At 40.6% G+C, this 18,356-nt stretch overlaps 1 protein-coding gene across 1 annotated transcript in view; it reads left to right on the forward strand.

Annotated features, from left to right (window-relative positions):
* Positions 1–18,356, forward strand: part of LOC140477585 (cell division cycle protein 20 homolog) — a 71,785-nt gene that overhangs the window by 14,230 nt on the left and 39,199 nt on the right. Inside the window, exons 3-6 of the mRNA XM_072571613.1 lie at positions 153–280; positions 4,205–4,286; positions 13,559–13,678; positions 18,129–18,316. Of these exons, the coding sequence (XP_072427714.1) occupies positions 153–280; positions 4,205–4,286; positions 13,559–13,678; positions 18,129–18,316 (518 nt within the window). The remainder of the gene's footprint in view (positions 1–152; positions 281–4,204; positions 4,287–13,558; positions 13,679–18,128; positions 18,317–18,356) is intronic.

Below are 18,356 nucleotides of genomic sequence, written 5' to 3' on the forward strand. Positions count from 1 at the left end.
TATATATTAAACATTACAAATAGCTAAAGATATTGCTTTGTCTTTAAAATAATCTGTTCAAAATAAACTGGTTATTATTTTCTCCTTTTGTAACTGTGCCCACAGCTGCTTTTGTGAACTCATTTTGTTTTTACACTTGACCAAAATGACAGAGATTGTGAACCGGAAGAGAGTATCTGCAGCTACTTCTGCTGATTATGGCCTCCATATACAACCCAACCAAAGTCCTGCCAATCAATTCTCAAGTAATTGTAAAGAAAGCTATGCAGTAATGAAACAGGTAGGCAAACATTGAGTGTCTTAGAAGTAATCTTGCCAAGTTGATAATGTGACTTATTTGAGAAAATTCCTACCTCCTTTGCTTTAATTCAGGCAGTTGCTTTTAACATCCTACAGAAAAGCTCATAAAACTGACCATTAGTAAAGTCTGTAATAAAAGGTTATTTTACTCTTGATGCAAGGCTTTGAATAATAGGAATGAATTCAGGGTACCTCCCTTGAGATTTTTTTTGTCCAATAAACTTTAAATAATTTAATTGATAACTTGGTTACAATAGTCTAGATTAGAGTGGTGCTAGAAAAGCACAGCAGGTTAGGCAGCATCTGAGGAGCAGGAAAATTGATGTTTTGGGCAAAAGCCCTTCATCAGGACTGAAGGCAGGGAGTCTCCAGGGTGGAGAGATAAATAGGAGGGGGGGGGGGTGGGGATGAAGGTGATAGGTCAGAGAGGAGGGTGAGGGAAGGTAGCTAAGAGTACAATGGGTGGAACGGGATGTGGATGAAAGTGATAGGTCAGAGGGGAGGGTGGAGTGGATAGTTGGGAAGTAAGATTGGCAGGTAGGACAGGTCACGAGGATGGTGCTGAGCTGAAAGGTTGGAACTGGGATAAGGTGGGGCGAGGGGAAATGAGGAAACTGGTGAAGTCCACATTGATGCCCTGGGGTTGAAGTGTTCTGAGATGGAAGATGAGGTGTTCTTCCTTCAGGCATTGGGTGGTGAGGGAGTGGTGGTGGAGGAGGCCCAGGACCTGCATGTCCTTGGCAGAATGGGAGGGGGAGTTGAAATGTTGGGCTACAGGGCGGTGGGGTTAATTGGTGCGGGTGTCCTAGAGATGTTCCCTAAAGCACTCTGGTAGAAGGCGTCCAGTCTCCCCAATGTAGAGGAGACTGCATCGGGAGCAACGGATACAATAAATGATATTGGTGGATATGCAGGTGAAACTTTGTGGAAGGCTCCTTTAGGCCTTGGATGGAAGTGAGGGAGGAAGTGTGGGCGCAGGTTTTGCAATTCCTATGGTGGCAGGGGAAGGTGCCAGGATGGAAGGGTGGGTTGTTGGGGGGACGTGGACCTGACCAGGTAGTCATGGAGGGAACGGTCTTTGTAGAAAGAGTACACCTATTGTACTCTTCGCTAGCTTCTCTCCACCCCCAACCCCCTTTCATTTATCTTTCCACCCCCGAGGCTCCCAGCCTCAGTTTTGATGAAGGGCTTTTGCCTGAAACGTTGATTTTCTTGCTCCTCGGATGCTGCCTGACCTGCTGTGCTTTTCCAGCACCACTCTAATCTAGACTCTGGTTTCCAGCATCTGCAGTCCTCACTTTTGCCTAACTTGGTTACAATAGCAGAGGAATTTGGTGTAATCATGTTATATACAAACATGATGCTCATGGTGCTAGATGGCAACATAAAATTACAGAGAGATTTAATAAATAGAGAAAATTGTGGTAAATGGATTTCAATTCAGGAATATGTGAGGTCATCCATTTTGGGTATTAAAAAAAGATAAAATAGAGAACTTTCAAACTCATGGAAAGCTAGAAATATTGGTGGTCTAAAGAGACTTAGGGATCCAGATACACAGATCATTAAAATGTCATGAACACATTTGGAAAATAATGAAAAATAGCCTAAAATAAAATCAAGAACTGCAGTTGCTGGAAATGTGAAACAAAAGCAAAAATTGCTGGAGAAACTCTGCAGGTCTGGCAACATAGAATTCCTAAAATATAGATAAATGCCCTTTAGGCCCATCAAATTGCATGACCTCTCCAAAGAGCATCCCATTCTGTCTCTGAAGAGGGTCTTTACCCCATGGTTAAGCATCCTAATTTGCACATTGGTATTGCAAATCCACCAAACCTGTACACTCTTTGGACTGTGGGACGAAACCATAGCATCTGGCAGAGAGTCATGGGAAGGATGTGCAAACTTCACACAGTTAGTCACTCAAGGCTGGAAGTGAACCTGGGTCTCTGGTGAGGCAGCAGTGTAACCATTATGCCACTTTTCTGTGGAGCAAAAGCAGAGTCAACAGATCAAGTCCAGTAACCCTGCATCAGAACAATAGTAGCTAGAAAAAGGTGGTATATAGTTGAAGATGGGGCGTGGGTGTTGGGAAGAGGGTAAAGGAGTGAGGTAATAGATTTGGATAGAGCTCAGAGGGAGAGAAAGGCAGTTAAGCAAATAAGGGGATGGATAATGCTATGCAAGGAAAGGAGAAAAGCTGATAATGGGGACCATGAGTGGGTGAAAATGGGTTGACTGTGCTGAAAACAGCCACGTGATGACAAGGCCTGGGGTGTAGCATGGGTAAAAGACACAGAAAAAGGAGATAAGGCTCTAAAATGGTTGGACTTGATATTGAGTCCTGAAGGCTACAGGATCGCAGAGTGGAAAACGAGATGCTGTTCTTCCAGCTTGAGCTGGAGCACTACAGCAGGCCTGAGACAGAGATGTTGCCATGAGAACACAGTGGTGTGCTAAAATGATGGACAACTGGAAGCTCGGGGTCATTTTTATGGACAGGATGTAGGCTTTCCGCAAATCTCATGTTTTGTCACCCCAGTGTTGAGCAGACTGCATTGTGAGCAGTGAATACATGAGACTAGATTGAGTGAAGTGCAAGTAAATCACCGGTTTACTGGAAAGTGTTTTTTGGGCCTTGGATAGTGAGGAGGGAAGAAATGAATGGGCAGGTATCACACTACCTGTGATTGCAGGGCAAGATGCCAGGGGGTGTGGGAAGATGTTGGGAGTGGACCAGGGTGTTCAGGAGGGAATGGTCTCTGCAGAATGCTGATAAGGGAGGGGAGGGGAAAATGTGTCTGGTGATGGCATCCCACTGGAGGTGGCTGAAATGGCAGCTTATGAACCTTTGGCCATGGAATGATGGCCTTTATATCAAGAGGACAAGAATGCAAGAGTGTGGAACTACATGCTACAATAGTTATGCAAAGCCTGGTTAAACCACACTTACACTGGGCAGTTCCTGGCACCAAACTTTATGATGAATATATTGACCTTGGAAGGAATGCAGGGGAGTGTAGTGCAGATTGGTGTCTGAATTTAATGGGTTTAAATTACAAAGAAGGGTTAAATAAACTAAAGCTGTTTTCCCTGGAATTTAGAAGGCAAAAGGGGTGATTTGATTAAGTTTTCAATATGCTGAGGGAGTTAGACAGTGTAGATTGAGAGAAACTGTTTAGCCGTCAGGCTGAATTCCATTTCAGGAAAATAGAAGTACTCAGTGTTTGGAGCCTGGAAAGGAGTTTTGAGGAAATGGCCTATTATTAGATCCAGGATCTAGTCAAATTACGGACAAAAAGGCTACAGGTCCCTGTAGCACAGACATATCAGCAGTCCCAGCATCAGACGTGGGATTTGCGGTGTCAATAAGTGAAAGGACAGGCAACTCTGCATTAAGGTATACCTCTGTTAAAATCTTTAAACTGAGCCAATTGTCATGGAGGGGCAGTCAATCCACAGCCTTGCTTGTGGCTATAGCTGCAGATGTGTGAGACTGTGGTTGCAAGGGGACATGACTATTATGATTGTGATTTGGCCCTCTATTTGACTGCCATGAGGCTGCCTCCAACTCTCTGCCTCAGGGATTTGGCCTAATTTGGAAATGTGTGGGAAAACTCCAGTCAGTATCAGCTGAATGGTTCTAACTTGGCCCTTTAGGATGCCGAATTGGCTGTTCTTTCCAAAACAGTCTTTCAAAAATGGCCCAGAGGCAGGAACAAGCCAGTGGTCCATCACAGTGGCAAGGAGTCAGGTGCCTGATGCCTCTCCGACTGCTTCTCCAGCCATTTGTAAATTTAACCCATTAACTTTCTTATCTTTCCACAGATTCTGTCAGACCTCCTTTATTTATTCTTTTCATTACTAAAACTAGTGTTCATCATCTTATACTTTTCAATAGAGACTGCAGGATGCAATACCTTCCAGTTTGAACAAGACCAGAATTGTGACCATCAATGGAAAATCTAACAAAACCTGTCAAGGTAAACTGATGCTATGGCAGTGCATGTTTTTTTCAGACAGACTGAATTTTCACTCTAAAATTAAGAAAAATCCTTGTTTGTTTAAAATCAATGCACTTGATAAAGGGATTCAGAGTCATGAGTTCTGACCTCCATCATAACAGCTTAGGAACTTAAATTCAATTAAATAAATAGAACATAGAACATAGAACAATACAGCACAGAACAGGCCCTTCGGCCCACGATGTTGTGCCGAAATTCTATCCTAGATTAAGCACCCATCCATGTACCTATCCAAATGCTGCTTAAGGGTCGCCAATGATTCTGGCTCTACCACTCCCACAGGCAGCGCATTCCATGCCCCCACCACTCTCTGGGTAAAGAACCCACCCCTGACATCTCCCCTATACCTTCCACCCTTCACCTTAAATTTATGTCCCCTTGTAACACTCTGAAATATGTAATGAAAGCCACTATGGTCAATCGTGGTTATGCAACTACTGGATTGTTGTAAAAAATACATCAGCTTCACTAATGTTCTTTAAAAAAAATACTCTATTCTGACTATATTTGAGCCTAGACCTCCTGTTTTGTTGGCACTGCTGATAGGGCAATGATTTATTGTTCACCCCTAACTCTTGAATACCACAGAGTAGCTTGTTGGTCACTTAAGAGAACAGTTAGAAGTCAAACATATTGCCGTCCCAGTCTGAATGTTGTTGATTTATCTTAAGTTTTTTTGTTGAAAGAAATTCATTCGCATAACATCAGTTCAAAGCGTAGATAGCAGTATGTGGCACTGCCTCTACTGGAAGAATCTACACCAACTGCTATGCAAATAATATTTTTTTCTCCTCTGTTTTTTTCTCTGTGAACCAACATTCTAACCATTGAGTTATGACACTTATACCACAGACCTGAATCTTTGTAACAGGCCTCTTGTGAGATATTTTATTGAATGCCTTTTGAAAATCCACACTGTATTGACAATATGACCTTCAGTCATCCAATTAATCACTTCTTCAACTAACCCATACAAACCTTAAATGCTTGCCAATTTGATCTTGAATAATAAATTCTAAGAATTAAGCAAAAGTGTATTAAGTTCATTTATCTGTATTGTTGTAGTATATTTTTGAATAATGATGCTTCATCAATTATTCTCTGTTTTCGTGGTATAATTCCCATATTTAAGAAAGAATGTAGAATTGTGACTGATATCACTGATAGTGCATCTGAGTTCTTTCAACAGACTAGTTCCATCAGTGCCTGCTAATTGAACTATCCTGAGTTCTGCTATTTTTTTCAGAACCAACACCTTTAGTACAGTTACTTTTTAAAGAAATTATTTGGTGGGATGTATATGTCACTGACAAAGCCAGCAATTGTTGGCCTACCCACCGTCTTGCCAAGCTATTTCCTGGACAGCTCAGATTCAATCACATTGCCGTGGATCTGGAGTCACGCTTAGACCAACAGATTATCTTTCTTAAGGCACGTTAGTGAACCAGATCAGTTTTTACAACAACTGATAACCGTTGTTGTGGTCTCCATTGATGAGACCAGCTTTATAGAATTTCAAAACATTAATTCAGTTCAAATTCCCATAGCTGCTATGTGGGCTTTGAATCTATGTCCACAGGACATTATCCTGGGTTCTGGATTACTAGTCCAGTGACATTACTACAACATTACTATCTTCAATGATCATTTCAATTTCTTCATTTGTAGACTGTTCTGTACATTTCTACCAATATTTGTAAAAGGTATGCAATTTATTTAACTATTTATTATCTTTGTCATGCCTTTTGTGTTCAGTTAGATTACTTCCTTTTAACTTGAATTACCCTACAATCTATTTAATTAACCTATTATTTTTATACGCTTACAAAAGTCTGCAGATAGTGGTTCATTACTTTGTATACATTTTCTGCATTACAAGCATGCCTACATTTCAGTAGTTTGTAAAGCGCTTTGCAATATCATGAAATGTGTTGTGAAAGTGCAGATTTTGGTTTTTTAAAATTTCTATTTCTATGATCTGCTAGATGATTTTTGCATTCTGATTTGGCACTTCTTAATTTCAGTTTTTCCTAGTTTTATCCTACATTTTTGAGGTATCCCTTCCCTTTCCCACTGATGTGTTTATCTTTCACCACCTTACAACCTTTCTTTTCCTTTCTCCTTTGACAATGTTTTTAGATAAAACTACAGCATTTATTCCACAGCTTTTTAAACATTCCTTCTAGCCAACTCTACCCTGACTGCTGTGCAGTGGCTCAGTGGTTAGCACTGTTGCCTCACAGTGCCAGGGACCTGGGTTTGATTCCAGTTTTGGATGACTGTCTGTGGGGAGTTTGCATGTTCTCCCTGTGTTCTCTGGATGTTCTGGTCTTCCCCCATAGTCCAAAGATACACAGGCTAGGTGGGTTGGCATTGATGAATTGTCTGTGGTGATCAGGGATGTATAGGCTGGTTGGGTTGGCCATGAGAATTGTGGGATTATGGGAATAGAGTAGGGTGCTGGGTCTGGGTGGGATGTCCTTCAGAGGGTCAGTGTACCTTCGATGAGCCAAATGGCCTTTTTCCACACTTTTGATCTTCTGCCATGTTTTAATCCTCTCCTGTTGGCGTAATTACCCTCTGCACTAGCACTGTTGCTACTTGAGCCACAGTTGAAAGCTGCTCCTTTAGCATAGATGTCCTTATTGCAGAAATTGATTCATTTGTTCTGGAGTACATTTAATAATTGTTCAGTATCGTTTTTCAGTATTATGTTGTAATCTGGCTTTTAAGTATTCTTTGTTTCTGAAATATTAATTTTCTAGATTAGTTCATACTGTTTTTGATGATAATTGATGCTTGGGAGTCAGGTTGGGGGGGAAGTGGTGCACAGTAGAATGGAAAAAGTAGCAACAGCATGAAGATAACCACTGTACAATCTTTTGCATGATCTTTAAGACTATTGGTCAAGATGCACTCTTTCCTCTTGCAGTCTGTAAAGAGCTTGTGTGATATGGTTCATTTCAATTCTAGTGGATTTTTATTTGCTCTATCTACTTCCTGAGACAAAGTGGCTCTATTGACCACAAGACTGCAAACCTCATTGTTTGTATCTTCCCACATTGAACAAATTATTTTTAGAATTGCACATAAGATTTTAGTCATTACTATGTGTAGAATTTACCAGAAAGTTAAACTTTAGTGATTAGGGTGTATCATTTTGAATTCAATATTCTCTGAGTGCTTAACCGTTTGAAGAAATAACCTATTGAGATGTAAATGTATCCAAGCAAAGGCTAAGAAAATGATGGAGTTAACATTCGGAGATTTCAGAAATTCTTAGAAGTCACTTAAAATTTAAAAAACCTTAATCTTAACCATGCAGTACTTGAGTTTACATGAATTGAGAAATCAAGGTGGAGTGGCATGATCCGTAATCGATTCACCTCAGGAACAATGAATAAGTAAAGTGGAAGCCAGGCAAAGGATATGAATGTGATGGAGGGATATTTGAGTCTGAGAATGATTTGGGTTGCAGGGGCCTTGGGTTTAACGTTGTTGTACAGTGGAGGTTCACGCAATCAGGTTCTCTGAAGCATGCCTGATAATGACAAGTGGCTGCAGGTACCCTGGTTACATAGTACTCTTCATCCTCTATGTGGGCAGATGCAGAGCAGTCAGTGCACTCATCTCCTGCAGCTTCAGTCCTCTCTGCATTACACAAAGTACAGCAAACCATTACCATTCTCAATACACTTAGTGGTGCATACTGAAATAATCTTCCAAACCTGTCCAGGCATCTAAGTTTCATTTTCAGCTACACAAAGGCTTTTTTAAAGTCCATTAGTCACATGCTCAGAAGATAGCCCTTGTCTCCAAGGCATGATTGGCTCACTCTATTTGGACATACAAAGACGGTCTTGTTGCCGGATTGAATAATTTTTTCTTTATTTCTTCATTTTTCTGCCTTTATATTCTATATTTTGTTTTTCTTCCTATCTTTTAAGGCAGTGCCAGAGAGTGGGAGCACTTTACAACACTTTTCACTGTATTCTATAACAACATATATGTGACAATAAATAAATAAACTCATGGCAACTACCAGGAGACTTTGACCAGATACATGTGAAAAAAAACCTTCTACTGGTTTTTACTGTAAATTGAGAAGGATAATCTGAAGACACCTTGATTGACTGCACACCTGGGACAATGATGACCCCAGACAGAATGGTTGTCTGCAGGACATGCACTGGCTGGCACTTCACTGCCCTGAGCTTTGTTTCTGTAAATGACTGAGACCTAATTGAGGAACATTTATAATCAAATAAGGCAAGATAACAGAGGCTGATGGGTATTTTCCAGATATCGGGCATCCCTCTGCAACACCAGGAATAAGTCAGTTGTATGGCAATGGCCTCTCAGCATCCCAGGATTTGGGTTGGCGAGGTAATTATTCGAGGCAGGCTTTGATGCCTTTCCTACTATCTGGCTGCAGAAAAGACAAAAGGGTCCCCGTCGAGGAGCAAACCACACCCCTTACCACCCCCAACCCTCCACAATGGCAGTCTGGTTATTCAAAGTGCTATGTGATTGCCTTAAGATGGGGGGCACCAATAGAGACAAGGGGGCAGAACTAGAAGCATCTTCAGTATAGCCCCCCACTTCCATGTTTACTATTTTTGTCTCCCCGGCCCACAATTCTCTCCCAACATTGAGCTTGTGGACATTTTACTGCATGGTGAGGCGCTGAATGGCCCAAACTGTATTTTCATCAATCCTGTTTAAGTCAGGGAGACTGGGGTGTGGAGGATTGTTAACGACTCAGGCAATTCTGATGAGTAAGAGCACACATTCAATATGAGAGACATTTCTAATATCTGGGAATTTGTATCTAAGCAAGTGAATGGTATGCAGAGCTTTTGTGAGGGTGCAGCCTCAGAATGAATCACATTCTCTGCAGTAATGCTTGTGCCACCTCTTCTGGGTTGGTTGAAGAATCGGTGGAAAATGAAATGAACGTATTTGAACTAACAAAGTGAGAGAGAACTGAAGTATCATTGTGACAATATCATAGCTTGATGACTGCTAATATCAGGCCAAAATGAGGGAGTGCTGAATATTGTGTGATATTTATTGTCACCAGGTTGAATGTGCTGGAAACATATTAATGGTGATGATGCACATGATATTGCAAGTCTGACATCAAGAGTCACAAATTATTTGATTTGATTTGATTTGACTTATCTATTGTTACACGTATTTCATGACAAAAATACACTGAAAAGTGTTGTACTGTATAGTGTTGCCACTCTCGGCACCATCTTAAAACACACAAAAAAAACCATAGAATATCAAGGCAAAAAAAAATAAAGAAATCAAATTCAATGGTAAATGCTTCTTGTTAAGTGCTCAGCCAAGGGCCTGGTTATCTATACACTGAGAAGAAAGAGTTGGAAGAAGTGTACTAGAAAGCTGTAAATGGTATACGTGATTTGGAGATGCCGGTGTTGGACTGGGATGTACAAAGTTAAAAATCACACAACACCAGGTTATAGTCCAACAGGTTTAATTGGAAGCACTAGCTTTTGGAGCGATGCTCCTTCATCAGGTGGTTGTGGAGGACACAATTGTAAGGCACAGAATTTATAGCAAAAGTTTACAGTGTGATGTAACTGAAATTATACATTGAAAAATACCTTGATTGTTTGTTGAGTCTTTCATCTGTTCGAATACCATGATAGTTTCACTTCTTTCATGTGTAAATCACGAAACCTTTTTTAAAAAAAGTTACATTCTCAGGTTAACTGTGACAATTGGTGTCAGCCCAAATAATAGGTTGAAGGTGTTAGCCCCTTGTGTTCCCTGTCTGTGCCATAATGTTTAGACTGATTGTAATGTTAAAAAGTGAGTTGACAGAGTCTTACATGGATTCATGCAGTTTTTGAGCAAAGTATAATGTAACTCTGTAAGTACAAATTCACCCCACAATATATATATGTGTGTGTGCATATGGGTTTGTGTGTGTGTGTGTGTGTCTGTCTGGGGTGGGGGGTTGAGAGTGTGAGAGAGAGCGTATACGTCTGTGTATGTGAGTGTAGAGTATCTATGTCTGAGAGGGTGCATGTATGTGTGTGGGAGTGTGTGTCTGGAGTGGGGGGTTGTGAGTATCTGTGAGAGAGAGTGTATGTGTGTGTGAGTGTAAAATGATCTAAGTCTGTGACAGTATGCATGTGTGAGTGTGGGAGTGTGTGTGTCTGTAGGAGTGTGTGTGTGTCTGTGTGCGTGTCTATGTATACGTGTGTCTGTGTATATGTGTGTGTATAGGAGTGCCTGTGTGTGTGTGTGTGTATAGAAGTGTCTGTGTGTGTGTATAGTGCAATGGTGGTCACCTGGAGTGTGACATGAACACAAGGTCCTGGTTGAGGCCCTCCCTGTGGGTACCGAACTTAGCTATCAGCCTCTGATCGGCCATATTTCGCTGCTGCCTGTCCCGAAGTCCACCTTGGAGGATGGTCACCCGAAGGTCCGAGGTCAAATGTCCTGGACCGCTGGAGTGTTCCCCAACTGGGAGGGAACCCTCCTGTCTGTTGATTGTTGTGCGGTGCCCATTCATCTGTTGCCGTAGCCTTTGCTCAGTTTCCCCAATGTACCATGCCTCAGGGCATCCGTGCCTGCAACGTATAAGATAGACAACGCTGGCTGAGTCACATGAGTACCTGACACATACATGGTGGGAGGTGTCCTCATGTGTAATGGTGGTATCTATGCCCACACTCTGACACACCTTGCAGTGCCTACCGTGACAGGGTTATATGGAGTTGTCCTGAAAACCGGGCCGATACATTGGGGAAACCAAGCAAAGGCTACGGCAACGGATGAATGGACACCACACAACAATTAACAGACAGGAGTGTTCCCTCTCAGTTGGGGAACACTTCAGCGGTCCAGTACATTCGACCTTGGACCTTCGGGTGACCATCTTCCAGGCAGACTTCGGGACAGGCAGCAGCAAAACGTGGCCGAGCAGAGGCTGATAGTTAAGTTCCGTATCCATAGGGAGGGCCTCAACTGGGACCTTGGGTTCATGTCACATTACAGGCAATCACCATCGCACTATGCACACACACAGATACTCCTACACACACACACACACACACACAGAGGCACTCCTATACACACACATTCACACAGACACACGTATACACAGACACGCACACAGACACTCACACATACTCCTACAGACACACACACTTCCACACTCACACATGCATCCCCTCACAGACTTAGACCACTTTACACTTACACACACCTTCTCTCTCACTGACACTCACAACCCTCAACCCCCCCACCCCAGGCACACACACACACACACACACACACACACTCCTACAGACACACACACTCCCACACTCACACATGTACCCCCTCACAGACTTAGACACTCTACACTCACATACACACACATATACACTCTCTCTCACACTGTCAACCCCCCCCACTCCAGACAGACAGACACACAGACACACACCACACACAAACCCACATACACACATTTACATATACGTTTGTGGGGTGAATTTATACTTGCAGAGTTACATTGTACTTTGCTCAAAAACTGCATGAATCCATGTAAGACTCTGTTAACTCAGTTTTTACATTAGATTCAGTCTAAACATTATGGCACAGACAGGGAACACAAGGGGCTAACACCTTCAACATATTATCTGGGCTGACACCAATTGTCACAGTTAACCTGAGAATGAAACTTTAAAAAAAAACGTTTAGTGATTTGCATATGAAAGAAGTGAAACTTAACATGGTCATTCTAACATATGAAAGACTCAACAAACAATCAAGGTATTTTTCAATGTATAATTTCAGTTACATCACACTGTAAACTTTTGCTATAAATTCTGTGCCTTATAATTGTGTCCTCCACAACCCCCTGATGAAGGAGCGGTGCTCCGAAAGCTAGTGCTTCCAATTCAACCTGTTGGACTATAACCTGGTGTTGTGTGATTTTTAACTTTGTAAAGGGTATACTGTATAAATGAATATTAATAAAGAGTCTACAAAACTTCCATCAGAAATGGCCAATAGTTACTTCTGGTTAAGATAAAGACAATGATGAAGCTCATTCAGAGAAGGAACAGTCTTTATCGAGAGAGCTGCATCAACAGTGGACTAGACAGGTAGTGCTGAGAGCCCATGTTAGGCAGAACCAGGAGAGTAGAACAAAGCAGTCTGTGGAAGTAATACAGCCCATGCAATAGCCATATCGGTACCAATCAGCTTGGAGGCTTCTATCATCAGTGAACAGGCAGACTGACATTCTACTCATGCCGACCCCCCTGCTACCTGCGGGGGGAGAAAGAAGAGACCTTTGAGTGTGAGATACTGAATGTTTTAAATACAACCAACAACAGTATAGGACCATTACATATTAGAATGTCTTCAAACATTTTAAAATCTTCATTTTTTATTCAGTAATAGTAAAATTGAAGAAAAAGAAACAAACAAATAGAAGCTGCATTTGTCTCTGGGAACGGAGAGGGACCATTGTCTTTTGAGCAGCAAACAATTCACGGCCAATGAAGAATCACTGCAGCCAGTGCATGTAAATTGAACTGGGTGTCAAATGAGTCCTGTCTGACTTGTTGTACCCAACAGTCCTGTGCTTTTTCATGATGAAGGTGATGTCCTGTTCAATATTCTCTTCTTCCTCCTTGGAAAACTGCTGCCACTCAGTTCTTCAGTGTCCATCACATCCCCTGTTTGCCTGCTCCAGTTGGGCAGAACACAGCATGATAGGATTCCTAGTCAAGCCCAGCTGAGCTTAAACATGCATTGATTTATACTTTCGTCTCCTGATGTTACCCCCAATCCCAGCTCTTTGGTGTACTTTGTCAACAATGATGTTGCACTCCCTCCCTGTAAAGGTCAGGAAGGCTATGACCATTGATGACCCAACTTCCGCAGTAACCTATGTCCTCCAGTGCACTTTTGTCTCCCCTTCCCCTCTATATCGAGTTTCACTCCTTCACGATTGTTATCCCATTTGCATCCTAGCATGCTCCTCCAGTGCCCAGAATGGCTCCCCTAGCCCTGAATGATAACTGACCAGACCCTTAACTGATTGTCAAGAGACTTACCATGACTCCCAGGACTGGTTGTGATGTGATGCATTTATTTACCAATTATTGGCTAAAATTTATGTTAAGATTTTGATTCCAAACTAAAATAATTACTGGTACTATAAATAATACTGAAATTCTTGTTCTTTGTTTTAGTTTATAAGAACAATCTCGGTGACACTTTTTGGGGTAAATGTGATGGTACAAAAAGAAAAAGATGTACATCTTTCTTCCCAATGAAAATCTTAGATGCTCCAGGTCTGAAGGACGATTACTGTAAGTATTATTATATTTCTGGGCTTTACAAACATTTACACTTGGCCCATGTATAAAACAAATGTTCCTGTTTTCGGAACCATGTAATTTTATGATTGGATTTTCTAATCACAAGCCTCACATCAATTTTAAGACACACTTGAAAGTAGAAAATTACTGGATTATTCTTTCTCTGGACTTTGTTAATTTTCTTTCTGGAAATCTAAACATACATGGGAAAGTGAACAAAATCTGTTAATTGTAATGACAAGGACAGTGAGCAATGCCAGACTCAATGATTGGATATCATTTGAAAAGATTAAAGGAAATGCAACAATAATACTACTGAGGAGCTTGAACATGGACATCAACTTTTACACAAATTAATAACTGGCTACCATTGTGCAGCTTCAAAGCTATTAACATTTAATTTTCTCAACATAATTGTTCTGATATGATCAACGAAGGAAGTGGTTGATATTAGATTTGTTCCAAGAGGAGCATTACAATGTGTCAGTCTATTTCAGTTTTGCTGAAATTATTTGAATATAATGTTGTAAAATAACATCAGAAAACAGAAACATATACTTAAGGTATGTAAATAATTCCATTATGTGGAATGATTCATATTCCAAAGAAGCACTCGGAATGAACTCTACTGTCTAGAATCAAATGTAAGTCTAATGACTTAAATAATCATGGTGTCCCTATAGTGTAGACCAAGGGCTACCTTAAATATCATATGTCATATTACCAGGATAAGGCATGACGTGTAGTCAGCCAAGCACTACTTCACCCTGTACAAGTATTGAATCTGTGCTGTTAGAATATTCTGCATCTCACTGTTGCCAACTGTGCTAATTGGTTCCATATATTTGGTATGTGCAGTTAGAAATATATTTTCTTAACAACATTTTTGGAGCCTGAGATTATGCAAAATGAAGGCCACAGTGAGGATACACTGCCTGGGTTAATTCGCTGACCATAGTACCATTATGAATACCAACACAGACCAATGATGATTCCTGACCCTGATTTCTATTCAACCACCATTGCAGGAAGATACAAGGCTGGTGGAGCATAATGTGGCAATGACACTTCATGATCTGTCTGATCAGATACCGAAAAACAAATAATGTTCATGGATCTGTGCATCAGCAAGCTGTCAATGGGCCTAGCTTTCTTTTTTTATTGATGTAAAATGAGTGTAGTCCTGGTATAGTTGTCTAGAATTTGAGATATAAATCTGAGATGTCAATGTTTTACCCTGTCTAAAATTCCAGTTGAATCGTTTGTTGGCCTCCAATGTATGTAAATGCCCATGATAACAAGGGCAAGGAAGCTGCTGTCCTAATGATTCAGTCACTTACTCCAGAAATGCACCTGACTTAATTTAAAACTGTAGTAAAGACTGAAAGATTACTTGCATGGCTTGCCAAACCAGGAAGTGGTTGAGTTCACAAGCTTTAACTGTGCATAAACTTTGTCTGCAATGTTAACTTTGACTGACGAGATTAGAAAAATATTTTCTCAGCTGTGTTTGGAACAAAGGACTAGGCAAACTTCCTTTCAGCCATTTCAGACAGGTGAACCTTTTGTTGTCCATCTTTCAGTGGTGAAGGTTATACTACCGCTTCACTGTGTAGATTCTGTACATGTCACTTTGTTTTTATTGCAACTGCGGAGTGTTTTGAAAGTAGCATGGTAATTGTGTTCCTTATGTTAGATTGCAATTTGGAACAGAGAGATCCAACAAGCTTTTGAGGCCTGATTTTAGCTCAGCAAATTGTTTTTCAATTTCTTCAGCAATAGGCTTACTTTCAGGCCTTACCAAAACGTCCCTTGCTCAGTTTCCTTGATGGCTTGTTCTTTTTTTCATTTTCTACAATGATATAACAGTAAGTGACCACAAGGACATAATCACCATTGATGGCTTATCGCATTGGAACACATGTATGATATAAAGTGAAGAACTGGAGGCTTACTTTTTAGTTGCTTCCATGGTATGTTTAACTGGAAATGCCAGTATTAATTGTCCATCCTTGCCTTGAGAAGCTGATGGTGATTCACTTTCTGGAACTCTGTCCATGTAGTGTAAGCATATCCACATGGCTGTTCAGAGGAAATTCCAGGATTTTGACCAAGTGATGGTGAAGAAAGATTGATAGAGCTCAAATCAGGATACTGTATGACTTGGAGATGTGCCTTAGAACTGACAGATAGTGGTGTTCTTTTATATCTTCTGCCTCATCCTTCTAGAGGTTTTAGGTTTGGAAGGTGATGTTGGAGGAGCCTTGCACTCCAAGGCAGCATGTATTTCAGTTTTTGATGTATTCTCAACCTCCTTCATGTTTGGCTTAAAACTGCAGTTTTGATTGTTGACTGGCTGGGTAGTTGTAACATTAGAATATTTGGCTGTTGGCTAGAATGGAAAATGTGAATCCCAATTTCAGCTGTAATTCGCATTATGGCTTTTTTTAAGGGCTCTTTTTCATCTAACTAAGGAAGAAGAGGAAATAGCACAGGAGGGATCCACAGGGAATTTTTAAAGGAAGTCTGCAGACACCTAATTAACTGACATAAATCCTGACGTTCCAATGGGCTCCCAAATATTCTACTGTAGGTCACCCTGCTCTAGGAAGGATGTTATTAAATTGGGAAGAGTGCAAAGAGATTTTTAAGAATGTTACTGAGACTAAAGGGTTTTAATTATAAGGAGCGGCTGGATAGGTTGGGACTTATTTTCCTGGAGCATAGGAGGCTAAGAGGTGACCTAATAGAAATTTGTAAAATGATGATTGGCAAAGATAAGGTGAATAGCCGAAGTATTTTCCTCAGGAATAGGGGAGTTCAAAACTAGTGGGCATGGGTTTAAGGTGAGAGGGGAAAAATTTACAAGAACCCTGAGGAGCAATGTTTTCACACAGAAGGTAGTGCATATATAGAATGAGCTGTCAAAGGAAGTGATAGAGACGAGTATGGTCAGCATGGACAAGTTGGGCCGAGGAGACAGTTTCTGTCCTGTATAACCCAGTGTGACTGGATTAAGTGGAGGTTCTGTTGTCTTGCTGCAAGGCCTGCCTATGGTCCACAGGGGCAACATTGAGAGACCAGGATAACCCCAATGGAATTTCAGGGCCTAGTAGTTGCTGAGAAAATAGATAAAATAAGCACCAGGCCAGAAAATGTGTAGACATCTGCATGACTTCACAAGTGAATGCATTTATTCATATTGAAATAGAACATACAGGAGAATCTTAGCAAGTCTGGCAGCATCTGTGAAGAGAGAAAAACAGAGTTAATGCTTTGGTTCCAATATGTCTCTTCTTCAGAACTCGGAGTAATAATTGGCTATTGCTGTTGCTAGCTTAATTTGATTCGTTCTTAATTTGATTGGCTCTTAGTCACATTAGCCATTTGGCTACAGTATTTCAGACATGATGCAATAAAATTGTTTCTCTAAAATGTTTGAAATGAAGCTGTCTCTCTATCAGATCTTAAACAATTTCCTGTGTCTTTAGTCAAACTCTGCAAGGTTGCAATCTATTTCTCTGAGGACAATTCTCAGGAATATAAGAAATCTTTTTTATTAGAACATCGTGTAGGACTCTAGACATGAAATGTTAGCTTGCTTTCTCCATGGATGATGCCTGTGATCTCCAGCATTTGTTGTTTTCAGTTTTGTTTTATTAGAACAGTTTATTTGAAATTGTACTTTTCATGCAGACATACAGGCTTAAAATATTTGAACATAACAAGCTTTATATGAAGATCTTGTCTTGCTAATATGTTAACTGATTTTTAAATTATTACTCAAATGCAGCTAAATTATTGTATGATCATCTGTGCATGACTAATACTGTAAGACAATAACTTGATCAATGCTGTGGTTAATACACAACACAAAATGTCTTCTTTAGCCTTATTTCAAAATCAAAATGACTCCCTTGAGCTTGTTAATTATCACAGTGAATAAATATTCAATTGAAACTAAAATCTAACCACTTAGCCATACCCTATTACCAAAAATGCTTGCCCATCACTTCCATTCTTCCATAACAGCACTGCATCCAGTTTCCAAGCTTAAATTTGAAATTCTCATTCTTGAGTTTAAATTCCTCAATGGTCTTAGCTTTCACAACAATATCATCGCTTTAACCTTATAATAACCAGTTAATTCCCTGTCCTTTAATCCCAGAGTCTTGTGCACCTCCTATCACAGGCAACTATGCTTTCCGTAGCATGGGTCTCATTTTCAAATATTTCCTCTTTCAATTCGTTTGTCTCTTTATTCAGCTCAGTCTTCTTAAAAGTTACACCTTTCAATAAAGCTTTAAACCACTCCCTCCACTCAATCGCTGAACATGAATTTTCTTCCCTCTGTGTGTTACCTTGGGACACTTTCGATGGTAAACGTACCATATAAAATGGAGATTTATGTTTTTATGTTATTCTGCATTATATTTTGTAGATCTTAATTTGGTTGATTGGAATGCTGCAAATCTGGTAGCCATTGCTCTATCTGATACAGCATACCTTTGGCACCCAGAGTTGGGAGTGCATGAGGCTGTAAATGTGGAGGCAGGATACATCTCATCAGTCGCATGGATTAAAGATAGAAATAATCTTGCAATTGGAACCAGTACTGCTCATGTGCAGGTGAGAAGTATTAACTATTGTCTTTTCAGCTTGATTTTAT

This window comes from Chiloscyllium punctatum, chromosome 1, assembly GCF_047496795.1.
Source record: "Chiloscyllium punctatum isolate Juve2018m chromosome 1, sChiPun1.3, whole genome shotgun sequence".
Lineage (NCBI taxonomy): Eukaryota > Metazoa > Chordata > Chondrichthyes > Orectolobiformes > Hemiscylliidae > Chiloscyllium > Chiloscyllium punctatum.